At 39.5% G+C, this 18,160-nt stretch overlaps 1 protein-coding gene across 1 annotated transcript; it reads left to right on the top strand.

The window, feature by feature from the left end:
• Positions 1 to 2,124: 2,124 nt before the first annotated feature.
• Positions 2,125 to 11,817, top strand: mc1r (melanocortin 1 receptor). The gene is made up of 2 exons (XM_061766097.1): positions 2,125 to 4,551; positions 7,316 to 11,817. Exon 2 carries the CDS (start codon positions 7,321 to 7,323, stop codon positions 8,290 to 8,292), a length of 972 nt encoding a protein of 323 aa, XP_061622081.1. The 5' UTR covers positions 2,125 to 4,551; positions 7,316 to 7,320; the 3' UTR covers positions 8,293 to 11,817.
• Positions 11,818 to 18,160: the final 6,343 nt, after the last annotated feature.

Below are 18,160 nucleotides of genomic sequence, written 5' to 3'. Positions count from 1 at the left end.
AACGCTCTCAATGGTGCAGTTCTTCACCACTGTAAACTGCATGTCAATAATAAACACATTTTAATATTAAAGGGGAGTTTACAGTGTTAAAACTGCTACCAAGATTTTAATGTAGCCTCATTTCTCCAATTTCCCTCCCCCGAGTCTCTGACATAAGCCACGCCCCAAACTATCGCCGTGATTGTAATGGCCACTCATAATGGCATGAGATTGTGAAAGTGGGTAGTTGTGATAAATTCCGACCACTTCCACTTCCGACACTGTCTGTCAAAAGGCAAAGTTAGTGAACTAATGAGCAGTTGCTGTGTGCATGATTGTTAAATGATATCAATGTTCTCAGTTCACCTGGAGCTACGGCTGAAGTATTTGAGGACTGTTCATGTGATCTAAATGCAGTTAAGAAAGCTCTTCATACCCAGTCCCCAGAAGCAGCTGAGTGAAGAAGGGAGAGACTGTTTCAGCCTTGACGGCGCCACCGCTGCTGTACAGCCTCATTGTAATAATTACAAAGGACCGACCCACACACTTAACGAGGCTGCAACTATCAATCAACCTCAGAATCATGAGGTCAAAGGAACTGCCTGAAAAGCTCAGAGACAGAATTGTGGCAAGGCACAGATCTGGCCAACGTTACAAAAAAATTCTGCTGCACTTAAGGTTCCTAAGGGCACAGTGGCCTCCATAATCCTGAAATGGAAGACGTTTGGGACGACCAGAACCCTTCCTAGAGCTGGCCGTCCGGCCAAACTGAGCAATTGGGGGAGAAGAGCCTTGGTGAGAGAGGTAAAGAAGAACTCAAAGATCACTGTGGCTGAGCTCCAGAGATGCAGTCGGGAGATGGGAGAAAGTTCGAGAAAGTCAACCATCACTTCAACCCTCCACCAGTCAGGGCTTTATGGCAGAGTGGCCTGATGGAAGCCTCTCCTCAGTACAGGACACACAAAAGCCCGCATGGAGTTTGCTAAAAAAAAAAAAACACCTGAAGGACTCCAGGATAGTGAGAAATAAGATTCCTAGATAAGTCTAGGAAAAGGGGTCAGGCAAGGCGACACACTATCTCCGAAGCTATTTACAGCTTGCCTTGAAGAAATATTTAAAAAGCTCAATTGGGACAAAGAAGGACTAAAAATTAATGCCGCTTATTTGAGCCATCTTCGTTTTGCAGAAGACGACATTTTATTCTCCTGCGATGCTGAACAACTACAGCGTCGTATTCAGGAATTAGAGTTGGAAAGCCGTCGCTCAGGTCTGAAAATGAACACAAGCAAAACGAATCGTTACTGTCCACAAAAAGAGATCAAAATGGAGGACTACGTCCGAGACGCCGTCGACAACTACATCTATTTAGGCCAACTTGTAACAATGGATGGAAATACAAGCACTGAAGTTGAACGCCGCATAAAGCTTGCCTGGCAGGCTTACGGAAGGCTTAGTGTTATATTCAAGAACAATCTTCCCATTTGCTGGAATAGAAAAGTTTTCGATCAATGTATTTTACCAGTCCTCATTTACGGTAGTGAAACTTGGACTACGAATGCCAAAGTTATACAGACTACCTGGAACCCAAAGGACCATGGAACGCCAAATGTTGAAAATAAGCATTCACGACAAGAAAAGATGCAGTTGGATAAGACGGCAGACGTGAGTTACCGACGTCATTCAAAAAATAAAAAGCCTTAAATGGAAATAGGCTGGCCACGTTGCCCCAAGAGCTGACAAAAGGTGGACCACAGAAACTATCAATTGGATACCACTGGACACAAAGCGACCACGGCGAAGACCTAAAAGTAGATGGATAGATGAAATAATTAAACACACCGGAATACACTGGCAACAAATTGCAAAATGTCGTAGTAGTTGGAAACGTGTAGAAGAGGCCTTCATCCTGCAGTGGCTAGATAATGGCTGATGATGATATATATTATATATATATACATATATATATATATACACACACACTGCAGGATGAAGTGTTTCCAACTACTACAACATATATGTGTGTATATATATATATACACACACATATACAAGTAATAATAGTATTTACGAGGTGTTGCAATCCATAGCAAGTAAAATATTATTCGTCACTTCTGCAAGGGCTGTTTCAGTGGTCTGAAGTAGTTCAAATAGATTACTAGAGGCCATGTGATCATTAAACTGTCGTACTGCAATTTTTTCAAGAATGTGTGAAATAAATGGGAAATTTGACAGCGACCGGCCTGTAATTGCAAAGATTCTCAGGGTCGAGGTTGGGTCTTTTGAGTAAGGGTCGAACAACGGCTGTCTTGAAAGCCGCAGGTACAGCGCTGGAGGAGAGTGAGATTGAGGGTCCTAAGATTAATAACAGAGTTTCCCAGAAAGAGGGTCTAGCAACCACGTAGTCTGTTTTGTGAGTCAGTTCAATACAAAAGCTGTATACAGAATATTCCATTTTGATTGACACCGTCATTTAACAATATGTTAATTATTATTATGGTTGTAGTTTGCAATGGTGTAGAACTGGATGACATAACTGCCTCACATTCTAGCCACACGCTTAGTCCGTAAACAAACAGTGCAACTCAGCTTCTGGCAAGCAGATGTTATAGCTAGCCAGATGTTTGAAAGAAAGCTACAAATGTAACTTTAAAGAGCTACTCCCGGGCTCTTCAAATGTCAACCTGAAAAAAAAAAAAGGCATCTTCTCGGAAGTGTTTGCTGTTATTTGGGCTCGCAAACAGGCGCTGGGGCCGTCCAATTCGCCACCACCTCGCTCCGTACGCCATGCGTGGTCATACACAGCAGCGACACTTCAGGGATAGTTAACTGTTAGTTACGTTCGCTAAGTGTGTGGGTCAACATAATAGAGATCCTTCAGGAAAGCTAACTGTTTGTTAAACACAGCGGCACACGTTATTCAGCCTGTGGCATGACTGTCTTGAAGTGACAGGTGATGGTCGAGTGGGGAATGTTTTCAGTATATTCGAATTTTGGAGCCTCATTTTAAAGTACTTGGGTTTTTTTTTATTCATTCAAATTTGACAGGCTTGTTAACAACACTCTTCTCTGTGGTGTGTCAAATTACTAAGCCATTTTTATTTTCACTTTACAGCATAACTGCGGAATGTTACAGTGGTTTAGCATAAGGTTGCAATTGTTTAGAATCTTAAATATAGTTTTTAAAAATAAAATTAGAAATCTTGTTTTTTGATGAACACTTAGGCCTACTATGCTCTTGTATTTTATTATATACCATTAACTGTTGTACCTATTTTTTGGGGTGGTACTCGGTGTAAAAAGCTTTAGGAACACTGATCTATCTGATCTCTCCAGATTGTGAAGTGTACCAAATGAAATTTCCTGTTGCTCCGTATGCATGCTCTACAGTGGTGCCTTGAAATACGAGTGACCTGAATTGCAAGTTTTTCTAGATATGAGCAATCGTTCGCCCGATTTATTTATGTATATATTTGGATTTATTATGACTTGTGAGCAAAAAATTGAGATATAAGTACTGTATGTAGAGAACTCAACCCAGCTCACTTCACAACAAGGAGCAGTTTGGCAGATAGTGACCAATTCTTCATAAAGAGGCTTCAAAATGTTGGTATTGCTGCTCCCAGTTGAAGTTTACTGTCAAACTATACATAAAACAAGCAAATAAGTTGGACTGGAAAACGTCATTGACATGCTAATGAATAGCATCGTCGTTGCGGTGGTATAATGCTCAGCAACAGATATTTCAACACAACTGGTGGAGTAACACATGTAGACACGTCTAATACTACTGTGGCTTACTGAGCAATTGTGACAGTCTCCTGCATGCATATCCGTACCTCTATATTATACTGCCCCAGGTCGCCAAGGTGCAGACATCAGAAGGAGCAGCACAATGTCCATTGAATAAAACAAAACATCCAAAACTGTTTAATTTCTCTGCATTCTATTTGAATTACATCATTACTCTACGTTTGAATACAATACAATAATACACTGCCATTTCTCTTATTAAGAAACCATTATAAACATCTTTATTGTTTTGGGGGGCTCTAATGGATGAATGTCATTTTCATTCATTTCAATGGCGAAAGATGATTCCGAGTACGGACGGAACCAATTGAACTCTTATCTCAAGGCACCACTATAGTTGAGTTATGTTTCCAAGTAGGAGCTCAAAAGATACATAATTAATGCTTGTCTACTATCTTTAACTACTGTTCGTTCTGACTCCTTCAACATTTGCTTTTGCCCAAGCTGCGCGCTCATCATCACTGCGTCAAGCCTCCTACATACGCCGGCATATGAGGAGGAGCCCAGTCAAGTCTCAAATGGTGCAGCAGCACTGGGCCCACATCACTCCCCTCCAGATATCAGAACACTCAACGTCACGCTGGTCCCGGTGCTTTCTGCAAAGACGCTGTCTTGTAAGGCGAGACAGTGTGCCGACGGGGAGGGAGGGGGGGAGGGGGGGGGATATGAATTTTGAAATGTACATTTTCTGGATGTTGGTGTTTGTCAACTTACATCGATAAACACGCCGAGGAGACGCACTTTTCACGTGGATTTCTACCGGTATGTCCGTTTCCATACTATTTTTTCTCCACCAGATCTTAATGTTCAGGGAAATAAAATGAAAGCGGATGCACAATATTTGTTCTAAAACAAAGTTTGACTCGAAAGAGGTTCCACTCAAGTTTGGCTCTCAATATGCCTCTTTTCTAGTATTATTATATACCTCTCAAGTTTTACGCTATAACTAATAACAAATTAGACTTTAAACTTAAAGATACTTAAAGATGATGTAAATGAAAACTCTTCATGTTGAACCCCAAAGATGACTCATCAAGTTTGACTCAACAGGATCCATTGTTATTTTACATCATGACTCTTTCCAGTGTTATTTACTGCAGGTCAACTTTAATTCTAAAATTCTTGCTGTTATTCAATCAAGTTTGGTTGTATTTGTCCGATTAGGTTCCTTCTTTCTTGAATTATCTTTCCCCCAATTAAGTTTGCCTCTAGAGGTGGGAAGAGGTTATTTCAGCACTGATCAAATAGGTTCATCTTGTCTCGTTAATCAAGTTTGACTGAAAATATTGACCATTATTTTACACTAGTTAACATACACTCCCCATATAAATTCCCCCAGACAAGAAGTTATTAGAGGAGCAAAATCCTCAATCCTCCCCTTCTGGCTAACGATTGTTTTATTGTTTTTCAACGGTCAATAATTTCATACCCCCTCGTCCAAAATTGATGATTATTTTTCATGGGGTATAAAACACAGTTCCATGCCCCTGGCAACAGTGCTTTGCATCCCAATGAGATCACCTAAAATTCTCACTGAGAGACCTAAAATTGGATGAATTCTTTTTTTCGCCTCATCTTTTAATGTATGTATATTGTATTGTGTATGTGTGCTATGTAAAACATTAAGAATGAAAAACCATTTCTGTGTTTGAGAATAGTAACATGTACTATGTTGGTGGTCAATTTCACTTTTTTGGAAAGCAGTATGTTCGCTGGTGGTCAAGACACAATGGGGGGGCTCGACACTCATCACAAGAGGGTGCCTAATAATCGGACACATTCTCCTCTGTGTCATTTTTGTGGTCAGAAAGATGCGACAGTGCCTGTTTGATAGAAAAGCTTTCCCTAGAAGTCATTTTCAGTTGAGAGAGAGCAGAAAGAAAGCGCAAAGGGCAGCAAGAGAAACGCTTTACGTCAAGCAACGGGCGAACTAGCAGTGGTTCTTGCACTACAGTTATAGTTACGTTAGGTTAGGGCCCTAAAGCGTTTTGAAAATGATAAAATTGTATGTTTAAGTCACCTCAGTATCATCCAAAACAACCAGAACTAATGTGTTTAAAATGTTGGTATTTGTGACGTGTTTTATATAAGTGCCCACACCCTCTTGTACAGTAACTGTGGATGTGGCTGCGTTCAGAATTCAAGCTCAGATTCAATGGGAGTCAGTGTAAAGCTGCCACAATTGTGAGAAAGGGCCTCTGATTAACCCCAAATAAAGTTTTGCTGCTCTCGTAGGCTTTTCCTGATATTTCTTTTGCTTTCTAGCAGAAGCGAGAAGGTTTTGTGCCAACCCAGACTGCTATTTGGAACTGTTCTTAATCCCTTTGACTAAGGCCCGTGTTCCAGTTGAAGAAAAATAGAACCAAAGCATGATTTTGCCACCACCATGCTTCACTGTACAATGGTGTTCTTTTGGAAATTAGCAGTGTTGTGTTCGCTCCAAACATACATTTTGAATTACAGTATGGCAAAAAAAGTTCAACCATATGAAGAAGATGGGAGAACGTTGTCACATGTAACTACCCACCAGAAATTTCTGCAGCTCCTTCATTGTTGCTGTCGGCCTCTTGGAAGCCCCCTTAACCAGTTTTCTTCTCGTCTTTTTATCATTTGGGGACATCCAGTTCACATTGTCTCAGTTGTGTGATTTTACTTCCCTTCTCTAAAGGTTTTCTTATTTTCTTTTTGAATTGAGTTGGACAGGTTATTACAGAAGTGTATTGCATTCACTTGGATGAAAAAAAAAAAGTACATTTTGAGGGCTTTGTTTTTTAAAAATATTTTTTTCTGTTTTCCCCTCCCCCCTCTGTTTTATGACTTTTCCCCCTTTTTTCTGAGTAATTTTTTTTCTGTTTTTCTGACTTGTTTTTTTCTAATGACTAATAACAATACCATCTATGTGACTCAAAGACAGGAGTATCTCCCAGTGTCTTAAACCCATATAAAAAAAAAACTTGATCAAACTAAATAAGCCGGTCGTGTTGCTTACTACAGAGACCGCGAAGAGTCACTTGCAGTTCGCAGGTTCTCACGTGAGTTCGATGGACCCCGATAACTCAGAAAGAAATTAGTCAGAAAAACAGCAAAAATATTACTCGGGAAAAAATAGTTATAAAAAAGTGGGGGGGGGGGGAGGTGAATTAGACAGAAAAATAATTAGTCAGAAAAACAGAAAAAAAATATTCAAAAAAAACAAAGCCCTCAATAAAATTACTCAGCCCTTACTAAAAAAAAATGTATCCAAGTGATTGCAATACGCTTCCGTAGGTTATAGGTGAATGAATGAATTGTGAAAAATGTTTTGAAATGATTCTCTTGGTCTCATTTTTTTACACCACAAAAACCTGGCATTTGAACAATGGTGTGTAGACTTTTTATATTCACTTTACATTTATATGGTTTTCACAGTCACATCGGCCTTCTGAGGTAAACAATGCGGTTCGCCACGTAAACTTGAATCTCTTCCTCTCTGTTCATGTCTAATGAAGACTCCCCCCCCCCCCCACCCCCCCCATCCCCATTTCAGGAGCAATGGAGTTTTCCAACAGTTCCCAGAACAACATCTTTATGCACCATGACTACTTGGATGACTTCCTGCAAGACAATGAGACCAACTCCAGCGGCGCAGAACCCACCTCCGCAGGCTGCTTCCAGCTGCAGATCCCACAGGAGCTCTTCCTGTCACTGGGCCTCATCAGCCTGGTGGAGAATATCCTGGTCATAGTGGCCATAATCAAGAACCGAAATCTTCACTCGCCCATGTACTACTTCATCTGCTGTCTGGCCTTCTCCGACATGCTGGTGAGCGTCAGCAACGTGGTGGAGACTGTTGTCATGCTACTGCACGACCACGGCCTGCTGGACGTGCAACCGGGCATGCTGCGCCACCTGGACAACGTGATCGACGTGATGATCTGCAGTTCGGTGGTGTCGTCGCTCTCCTTCCTGAGCACCATCGCGGCGGACCGCTACATCACCATCTTCTACGCGTTGCGCTACCACAGCATCATGACCACGCAGCGCGCCGTGGGCATCATCGCGGCGGTGTGGCTGGCCAGCATCACCTCCAGCATCTTCTTCATCGTCTACCACACGGACAACGCCGTCATCGTGTGCCTGGTGACCTTCTTCTGCTCCAGCCTGGTCTTCAATGCTGTGCTCTACCTGCACATGTTCCTGCTGGCGCACATACACTCGCGCAGCATCACCGTCAACTTCCGCAAGAAGCGGCGCCCGTCCACCAGCATGAAGGGCGCCATCACGCTCACCATCCTGCTCGGCGTCTTCATCGTATGCTGGGGACCCTTCTTCCTGCACCTCATTCTCATCCTCACCTGCCCCACCAGCCCCTTCTGCAACTGCTTTTTCCGGAACTTTAACCTCTTCCTCATCTTGATCATCTGTAACTCGCTTATAGACCCTCTCATCTACGCCTACAGGAGCCAGGAGCTGCGCAAAACTCTACAGGAGCTGCTCCTGTGCAGCTGGTTCTTGGGTGTGTGACTCATATCGTGGAACCAGGAACAACGGCACAGCCACTGTTCCACCAAGTGGTGTAAGTTCATTTCAGTTCGGAACGAGAAACTCTGATCTGGCTCAGGAGCGATAGCAGGTGTCTCTGCTACATACTTACACTCAAAAAGTAAACTGTTGACTTTATGTCAACCTGTTCAATGCAACAATGCCGCACAAAAACTGAACTTACACTGTATTTTACCTTTAACTCACACAATGTATGTTTCTGGGACAAAAATATTCAGTCGTTTTTTTTTTTTTTTAATTGTGACATCAAGGTGACAGACTTGAACTCACCAATGAATTCAACTAAGATGGACTCTGTTTACAATGAATTTAAGCAGTTTCTAGTCCTGCCTCTCTCATACTACACTGTATAATTTTTTTTAATGCTTATTTTTTTCTTTTCGATCTACTGTATTATAACCACAGGAGTAATAATTCTCTGTCACCCAGTCAATGAGCAGCAGTGTGTTAAGATGACTCCATGCTGAGATACCTTACAATGCAACTGCTACCACAACAAACGGGTACAATAATAATAATAACAAGAAGAATAATAATAATAAATAAGTAAAATACTGTATGTAAATGAAAAAAAAAACTCAACTGAATGCTAACCCCAAAAGTAGTGAGTTAGAAACCGGTTCCATGGTGTTCTTTTAGTTGGTCACGAAAATAGCATTAGCTTATTTAGGGATTTTTATTTATTTTTTTTTCTGACAAAATTCAATTTTGTGGACTAACTGGCATCAAATATTCCTTACAAGTAGTCTTTTATTCCTTGATCTGAATGACAAGCTTCTCTTTTTTGTGTGCGTGTTGTTAGAGACTCAACTGTGACTGTTAAAGTGATGCACGTGAAGAACAGAGCCTGGTATGTCCGGCAATCTATTAAATGCATGTCTTTGTGGATTTGAAAGTCATTTCCACGCACATGTCCAGGCACTGCGACTCACAGCACATGACTCTCAACTTTCATATTTTGTTGGATGGAATTTCCTCAACTAAACTTTGCTTATAAAGTGATCCAAATTGCTCCAAAAAAAAAAGAAAAGTTGAACTGGAATTAAGAGCAATTATGTTGGGAAAGAACATATTGTACTGCAATACCTGATAGACTTACGAAGCGAGATTTAGCCAGCCGCCACCAGGCCATACCAAGATAAGTATATATATTGTTTTACAATAATACTTAGCTATTTTTAAATTCATATGTACCCGTGGCTGAAAAAAGCGAAGCATGGAGTCTAATGGGGGAAGTTCCCTCTCTGGTGCAGAAGTTCAATGAAAAGAGCCAACAGCCTCTCCAGTATCCACACGCTCTCCTTTATTCTTGCCCGTTTCTTTTATAGTATTATAATACAGCTATTAATGCGCTTTTTCCTTGACGATTTAATAAAATAACACGTGGAGCCTCAAAACAGGAAATAGGGACACAGGAGTCACAGATTTTCTTTTGCAGCAAGTTGGTATACTGTACATGCTGTATGTAGAAAGTGCCATAAAAACTCAAAGTACTCCTCAAATAAAGTTCCTCCAAATGTAGTAATATGTTTAATAAAAAATGTGTTTGGCATTTGAGGTAGGTATTTTGACTCTAAGTGATGTTCATAAGTCCATGTCCCCGGATAAAGTGTTTTTTGATTTGTTATTTGAAGCTATAAACACCGTCAGAACTCCTCAAGCTTTTATTTTGGTATGTCCAGTTAGCCTAGTTTGAAACTGTATGTTAGCCAAATATCTAATTTACCCGAAACAATTAAATCCAACATTTTACATTTAGGTGTAACATTTAATATTTGTATTTGACTAATACTCTGTATCTCTAAGTTGACAAATATTGTTGAAAATGTGCAAAAAAAAAAAGACTTAAAAAAATGTTTAAAAAAAGTGTTTTTAAACATTGTTTGACGCTAAATGTAACAAAATGTTTATTTTCAGCCGCTTTACAAATGGCACGCCATGTAAAAATACAAATATTAAAAAAAAAAAGATAAAATGTATGTACGGTTCTTCATAAATGGGACTCTTTTAGATTACATTGATTTCACTTTTTGCTTTTCTTTCCCTTTAAAATAAGATAAAAATGATGTTATGAATTTAGATGTATTTATTGGAATGACTAATTCATTTAACGCCGCAAATAAAACTCCTTGTATTTTGCTGTATTTAAATTTCATATTGTATATAGGCAATTTCATTTATTGATGAATATTTAAAATTAGAAATCATGAAAATAAATGAAATTATACATTTTCTCAAATCATCCCATTTTTAAGTGACAAAAAATAAAAAAAAGTTGACACCATTTTCTAGTTGGATTTATTGATGATGGATATTTTTTAATATGCACATTTACGAACCACAAACATTTCTATGAAAAAAGGTGAAAAGAAGAAATTAATGTACATTTGTCCAGAGAAGAGTTATATACATACACATTACATTTCTTTGCATGAAATTCGGCGGATTTATTTTCTTACTTATGATTGAAGATTGATTTTTCATCCAAGCTTTTAATGTGACTGCTTTCAGCGCTTTTCCTCCAAAGGAAAAAAACCCCCCACAAATTAGCCTTGAGTTTTTGAAATTTGCCCTCCCTTATGTGGGTGTGCTTACTCTTAACATGGACATTTGAAGTCCATATACTGTAAAGTTCTGAAAGCATTTGCCAAGACTGAGAACTATGTAATACTGAATTATGGAGGGACGCACTAGCTGGGCGACCAGTCGGCAGTCACATTACAGTATATCCCCACCAATGTGTGTAAATTTGCTTGAGTGCTTATTTTATGATTACATTCCACAGTAATTATTCAGTTTTGAAGGCGAGCCTCTAACATGTGCATGTAAACACTGCTACCTACAATAGTGTTATTTGATCAAGAGCTGACAGTTGAGTGGGGCGTTCTTTCAGCTGACACGCCCACAGCATTTGAGAGTGGAGACAAAGGTTTGATCTTTCACCATTTTAAAGCCTCATTTTATACACCGCGGACCCCCATTATACTTGCATTGGAATTGTTGAATGAGCGTGGATTTATTTTTAAACATCCACGGAGAGGTGAAACTGCAGGTGCCGAACCGCGTGTATGCTGAGTTCCGCTGTATTTTGGGATTTTTTTTGTTTTTTTTGTTAAATCATTCATATTTAGCACTCTTCTCTGTGCTGTGTCAAAATTACAAGACATGATTTTTTTTTTTTTTTTGCTTTACAGTGTCTTTAAAGCACTGCTATGACTACTGGAAAAACACTTGCAACTGTATTTGCTGCTGAGTATTTACTGCGTGTGATGTATCTGAAATTTGTTTGAGACATTTTGTCATCGATTGTCTTTCAAGTCATGTAAGTGACTTTATTTAATTAAGGTTACTGTTATGTAAACCTGGCGCTACAAATGTGTGGAAGCTGGAGCTACAATTATGAATAATGTAAATATCCCATAGATGTTATATTGTTGTCATGTAACCCTGTGTAAAATATAATCATTAACATGTTTTCATTGTCTCAAATAAAGATACCACATAAGAAACAATTACCTTGTGTACATTTCCTTACATTTCCCAAAATTGTCAAAAAATGAAGAGTTCAAACGCAAAAGCTGACAACTCAACAATTTTATGTGAATAGAGTAAAATTTGTTTGTTTGTTTGTTTGTTTTTTAAATTTAATTTCTGGTTCCAGGTTAAAGCTAATAATTTTCATTTAGGGTATTGCAATTACCGTAATTTATCACCAAATTATGTGGATAATTAATTTAAAACAATATGTTACATTGAATATGCAATCTTTACATTGCTTTATTAATTCCAAGACTCAGAATGTTACAAAAAACAAACTTTAAAATACAAACACCATCAAAAAAGTGTAATAATTTTGTGTATTGTTGAACTATTGTAGGAGCAGCAACAACAGTTGCAGTATACTAGGGGTCGGCAACTTGAAATAGTCAAAGAGCCATTTGGACCATCTCCCAGAGAGAGAGAAAAAGAAAAAAAAAACACTGGGAACCACATATCTTTTTTTTTGTTAATTATTATTATTATTTTTACCTAATGCAGCCCGATGGGGGGCACAAGTCAATGCAAACTGTAGGCCGGTCCCAAGCCCGGATAAATGCAGAGGGCAGGTCGTGGCCTGGATTAACAATGTCCACCACCGGCGGCGTCAGCCTGCAGGGCGCCGGTGGAAATTCAGCTACTCTGGCTCGAAGTCAAAGAAGAAGAAGAGGTGGAAAGCGGGTTCTTCGGCAGAAAGAGTAGAGGGAAGCACAGAGCCTAGAACTGAATGTGGGGACTTTGAATGTTGGGACTATGACAGGAAAATCTCGGGAGTTGGTTGATATGATGATTAGGAGAAAGGTTGATGTAATGTGTGTCCAGGAGACCAGGTGGAAAGGCAGTCAGGCTAGAAGTTTAGGGGCAGGGTTTAAATTATTTTACCATGGTGTAGATGGGAAGAGAAATGGAGTCGGGTTATTTTAAAAGAAGAGTTGGCTAAGAGGTGAAAAGAGTATCAGATCGAGTGATGAGGCTGAAATTTGAAATTGAGGGTGTTATGTGTAATGTGATTAGTGGCTATGCCCCACAAGATTTCCTCCGAATCTTCTCTTTTCTTGGATTTATCCATGGTTTACCTACTGGCGGTCGAAAAGCTCAATAAATATGAAAAATAAAATAACTATTAAGAACCTTTATTTTCAAACAGATTTACATAGTAGTTGTTTGGTTTTGCAGTGTTAGGAAATACAACATCGAGCAATGATGCGATAGACAGTCTGCTAGTAGGCGTGGCTCTATTTTTTTGTCTAAATGGTGCCTGTTGGCTTATGTGTTTGAAATCTTCAAATATTTTTACAGTAGTACAGTAAATATTGGCTAACCGAGTGCCATCTGGCATTGCTTGTGGTTATCGCATGAAAATATTAAGTCAGCTCACTCCCTAGCGCCAAAGCGTAAGAGCGGCAGGCAGTCATGCAGTGGCATCTGCATCACGAGGCTCTCGTTCGATTCATCTTGCCCGCGGCATGTTTATTTGGCTCTTGTCACAACCATCCTTTCATCCAAAGCAAATTTCCTCTCTCAACTCAAACTACAATCACGCTTTCAAGAAGCACTTCCACTTCTATCATGTGCTAAGTAGCTGAAGGTATTGTGTACTCCTATTTTCATAGCAACAAATACAGCTTGGCATAATCCTCAATTACAACCAGTGGTGCTGCCAAAGGGGGACCCGTATGACCTCTGGGCACCCTTTGGGTATCTTTGGGAAAGTTGCGCTAAATATGGAATCTCTATCAGACAATGTTCAAACACATGAATGTATTTTTTAGGTATTCAGGTTTGCTTGCAGGAAAACATGCCACTTGGATCTTTTAAAGTCCAACCTTAAAGAACTCCCCTTTAAAATTGGATATTGAATGACACCTGCTATGTATTCTTTGTTTGCAATCAGACCAGCATACTGTAAATAAAACAAAATACCAGTTGTCAGGCTTATAAATTGTTTAAAACTGAGACAGGAGGGCTGATGTGGGATGATAAAAATTGATAAATAAATACATAATAAATATAATAATAATAATAATAATAATAATACAATTAGGCGGCACGGTGGCCGACTGGTTAGAGCGTCAGCCTCACAGTTCTGAGGACCCGGGTTCAATCCCCGGCCCCGCCTGTGTGGAGTTTGCATGTTCTCCCCGTGCCTGCGTGGGTTTTCTCCGGGCACTCCGGTTTCCTCCCACATCCCAAAAACATGCATGAATTGGAGACTCTAAATTGCTCATAGGCGTGGATGTGAGTGCGAATGCTTGTTTGTTCCTATGTGCCCTGCGATTGGCTGGCAACCAGTTCAGGGTGTACCCCGCCTCCTGCCCGATGACAGCTGGGATAGGCTCCAGCACGCCCGCGACCCTAGTGAGGAGAGGCGGCTCATAAAATGGATGGATGGATGAATAATACAATTATTAAACAATAAAAAGCAAATAAAAATTAAAAGAAAATAAATAAAAAGGAGTCTAGACAAAATCCTAATAGATCAAATAAAGAAATAAAATTAAACTAGATAGATAGATAGATAGATAGATAGATAGATAGATAGATAGATAGATAGATAAAAGTGGGGAGAAGACGTTTGTCTATATGTCCCCTGTGATTGATGCAGTGTCTATGTGCAACGTGTACCCTGAACATGATAAGTGGTACAAAACAGATGGAGGCATAGAAAGGAAACATCAGATCTAGTTTACTTACAGTGTCATTAACAGGAGCAAGACACTTTAATTGCAACATTGTTGTTGAACCCATAATTGTAATCAGTAATAGTTCTGGTCATTAGGTCATACTTTTCAATCTTCATTATTTTGGTTTTTTTTGATGAGACGTTCAATCTCCAAATCAGTAGCCTTGTGTTGTCTGTACTGGTAAGGAAAAAAAATGCGGATGACAAGAATTAGATATGCTTTTACCACTCGTATCCACTGAATGTCAACATTTTAACAAACATTTGATGAACATTTTGTAATATTTCAATGTAACACAACCTCTGTTCTCAACAAATAGAGGCACCATTGACGTACAACACTACTGAAGTGTTTGAAATATTTTTATTCAACCCATGATCAAGTGTTGTTGCTTTACTTTTCATTCTGAACTTTTTGTTTCTTAAATTTGAAAAACTGTTTTTTGTGATTAATAATGGATACAGTATATTATTTCACATTCTTAGTGATAAAATCACGATTTAAACATTAGTGGTATGTTTTCAAGACCAAAATAAATCCATGAATTTGCCATAATCCTGTATGTACAATATGTATCTAGCGCAGTAAAAAGTAGTTGTAGGGTTAGTGGAGCTATCTTTCTTGAATACACTGTTCTTTTGTTGGTAATGTTGCTTATGTTAAAAGGAGAAACTTTAATTTGGGAAAACTGAATCCTAAAATAGTTTGCTCTGCAGTCTCACACACTGCTGCTCAAAGTAGTTTGTCCCCAAACTTATTTTTGTTTTGTAAACATCCTACAGATTATTATTATTATTGTTTTTTCAAGTAATGAACTCCCTGCAATTGACTTATGACCAGTTCAGGTTGTACCCTCAAAGTCAGCTGGGATAGGCTCCAGCACGCCCGCGACCCTAGTGAGGAGAAGCGGAACGGAAGATGAATGAATTAATGAATGTTTTGTTGTTTGTTTCAGTGTGTCAACCCTGCAATTGATTGGGGATCTGTCCACCATCTCCTCTTGGAGCGCCACACTAGATGAACAGTGTAGCTAATGGATGGATGATATAAAATATCCTAAATAGGCCAAGACAACCTAGCCTTAAGGAGCCACACGTCTAGCGGGTTAGCAGTAATGCCTTGTTCATCTACTTGCACAAAGCAGCTCTGTTTACACCAAAGAAAATTATTCACAGTTAAGCTATCCAAACAATAAACTCACTCAAGCTTGGGAGATTTGGGCTATCCATTACAGAAAACAAAACAGACTTATTTGTGTCCATCCCCGGGGTCGATTCCCTGAGGGTATACACAAAAATGTATAAAACAAAAGCTTATTTTAATCCAAAACGATTTGAAAATAAGTGTGATAAACTAATTAACTCCATAAGAATGCAAGATGAAATGTATTGTATCATTTTGGGACTTAACTGACTGATTTCCTAATTATCTGAGGTTGTATCATAACCTCCATCCATTAATTTTCTATTGCACTTGTCCTTATTAGGGGTCACTCAAATACCATAATAGACAATTTATAGTCTTCAATTAATCTACCGCGCATGTTTTTGGAATGTGAAAGCTGGAAAACCTGGGGGAAACCCATACAAGCTTGGGGAGAACATGCAAACTGAGCTGAGAATCAAACCCCAAACCTCAGAACTGTGAGGCGGATGTGCGAAGGACGAGGTCAAAGTGTTGCCCTTGCTATAACCTAATACTCTTCTTCTCATATCTAATATACTCTGTTCGAGTTTCATCTGTTACACATTCATGAAAAAAACGCTCTACGCAGACGCTCTAACCAGTCGTCCACCGTGCCCATTCAATTCAATATTCATTGTTATTACAAAAATGTTTGTTGTTGTGTTTTTTTTGGGTGTCTGGAACTGATTAAGGGTATTTTTAATTTATTTCAATGGGGAAAGTTATGAGCATGGTCACAGGATGAACCCTATCTCAAGGCACTACGCTAGAAACACCCTTCAGCGTGATGCTGTGTAGTTTTACACCACTGCAAACTTCAACCACAGTAATGTATATTGTTATGGTAACCCCGCAGACCTCAGGTACGTTTATGAAATAATATTAGTAGCCATTTAAAACACAAAAATTCAACTGAGAGACTGATCCAGAGGTTAGGGGAACATATTTCCCGTAATGGTCCATAACAGCTGGGACAATCTCTTAGACAACTGTGTTTTAATGCATTATGTCCCAGATTAGTCAATTAAGCTGTGAAGCGATGTGGTCAGTGCTTGGTCGAGGACATTAAACTCTATAAAAAACTATGACCATGGGAAATTAAATGTGGAGAAAAGTCATAGTTCTATCGTGTCAGCAGTTGGACACATGCTTCAGAGCCACAAACAGCATTTCTCTCGTATAACTTTAAACAGAGCCTCTTTTCATTGGAGGGAACTCAAGGCCCTTTCATACACCCTCAAATGAGAAACAAGTTTTACCTTTAATGGAACACTGGCTTATCACGATAGTATTGGTTAAGTGTTAGAGCTGAAATTATATCCATATTATCTAGGAGACCTGGATAAGCTTAGAGATGTTGTTATATTTGCCAAAACACAGGCAATTGCAAAGGGCCCTGAGATTTTCGGGGGCCCTCAGTCGTCTCGTAGCAACTGATTAATAAAGTTTTCTTTATTTAAAAAAAATATATATATTGTTTTTGTCTTAATTCCCCTGCTTAAAAAAACTATCATGATTGCTTCGAGTGCTCCACCATCCCTTCTCACGCATTGGACCGTTCCATCCTCTTACTGTGCATGCACAGAGTTGATTTAGGAAGATCGTAGCACTATCAAAGCAAACTTGGTAGCGCATTGTGAGGAAAACTAATTATCCAGGTGAGGTGGAGAAGATCAGAAGGCAAGAGAAATGCAAAAAGTTCTTCTCTTTCAACTTTTTTTTTTTTGCAGTGATGCACCAAATGTGCGCAATCGACGACAGCAAGAGCCAGACGCCCTCGCAAGCGGCCGTAGCACTGCTGTCAGTGTCAGCCGAGGAGGATACAAGAAGATATGAAATGGAGAGTGACACGAGTGGTGCTTTTCATCGCGAAGGTGTGAGCGTTAAAGCGGTCGAAACGGTAAAGGATGTCAAATATTGATGAACGTTCTTATCAGTTCAAAAGTTACGTTCACTTGTTACATAATAATCCTCAAGAATGAGTTCAGGTGGTTTTATTTAGCTCAGGAAATTGGATAATTTTCTCAAATTCACGCTTTGTAGTTGATAACTACAACAACAACAACAATAATAAATCTTTGCAGTACATGGAGGTGGAAGCTCTGATGACTGCGTTTGCCTTGGGCCCCCAAATGACTAAATACGCCCTGGAAATAGCATCCATTCAGTAAACGCAGCGTACACACAAAGTCGTGGTTCAAGGAATACTTATCTCACCTTCTCTTTTATACATTTGTAAGTCACGCCCTATGACCTTCACTAAAAACGGCCTGTGCTGACCACCACTGTTTTCTCACATCCCTGGAAGATGGCTCCATCCCCTGGTTTAATGAAACGGTAACGCTGACCCCATCAAAAACATATGCAACCATTCATTAGTCAGCAAGTCGGCAAGTGTGAGACATAGATATCCATAACAATGT

The sequence above is a fragment of the Phyllopteryx taeniolatus genome, chromosome 2 (genome assembly GCF_024500385.1).
Source record: "Phyllopteryx taeniolatus isolate TA_2022b chromosome 2, UOR_Ptae_1.2, whole genome shotgun sequence".
Lineage (NCBI taxonomy): Eukaryota > Metazoa > Chordata > Actinopteri > Syngnathiformes > Syngnathidae > Phyllopteryx > Phyllopteryx taeniolatus.
Note: the sequence above shows the minus strand (reverse complement) of the source record. Positions and strands in the feature narration are given on the sequence as shown.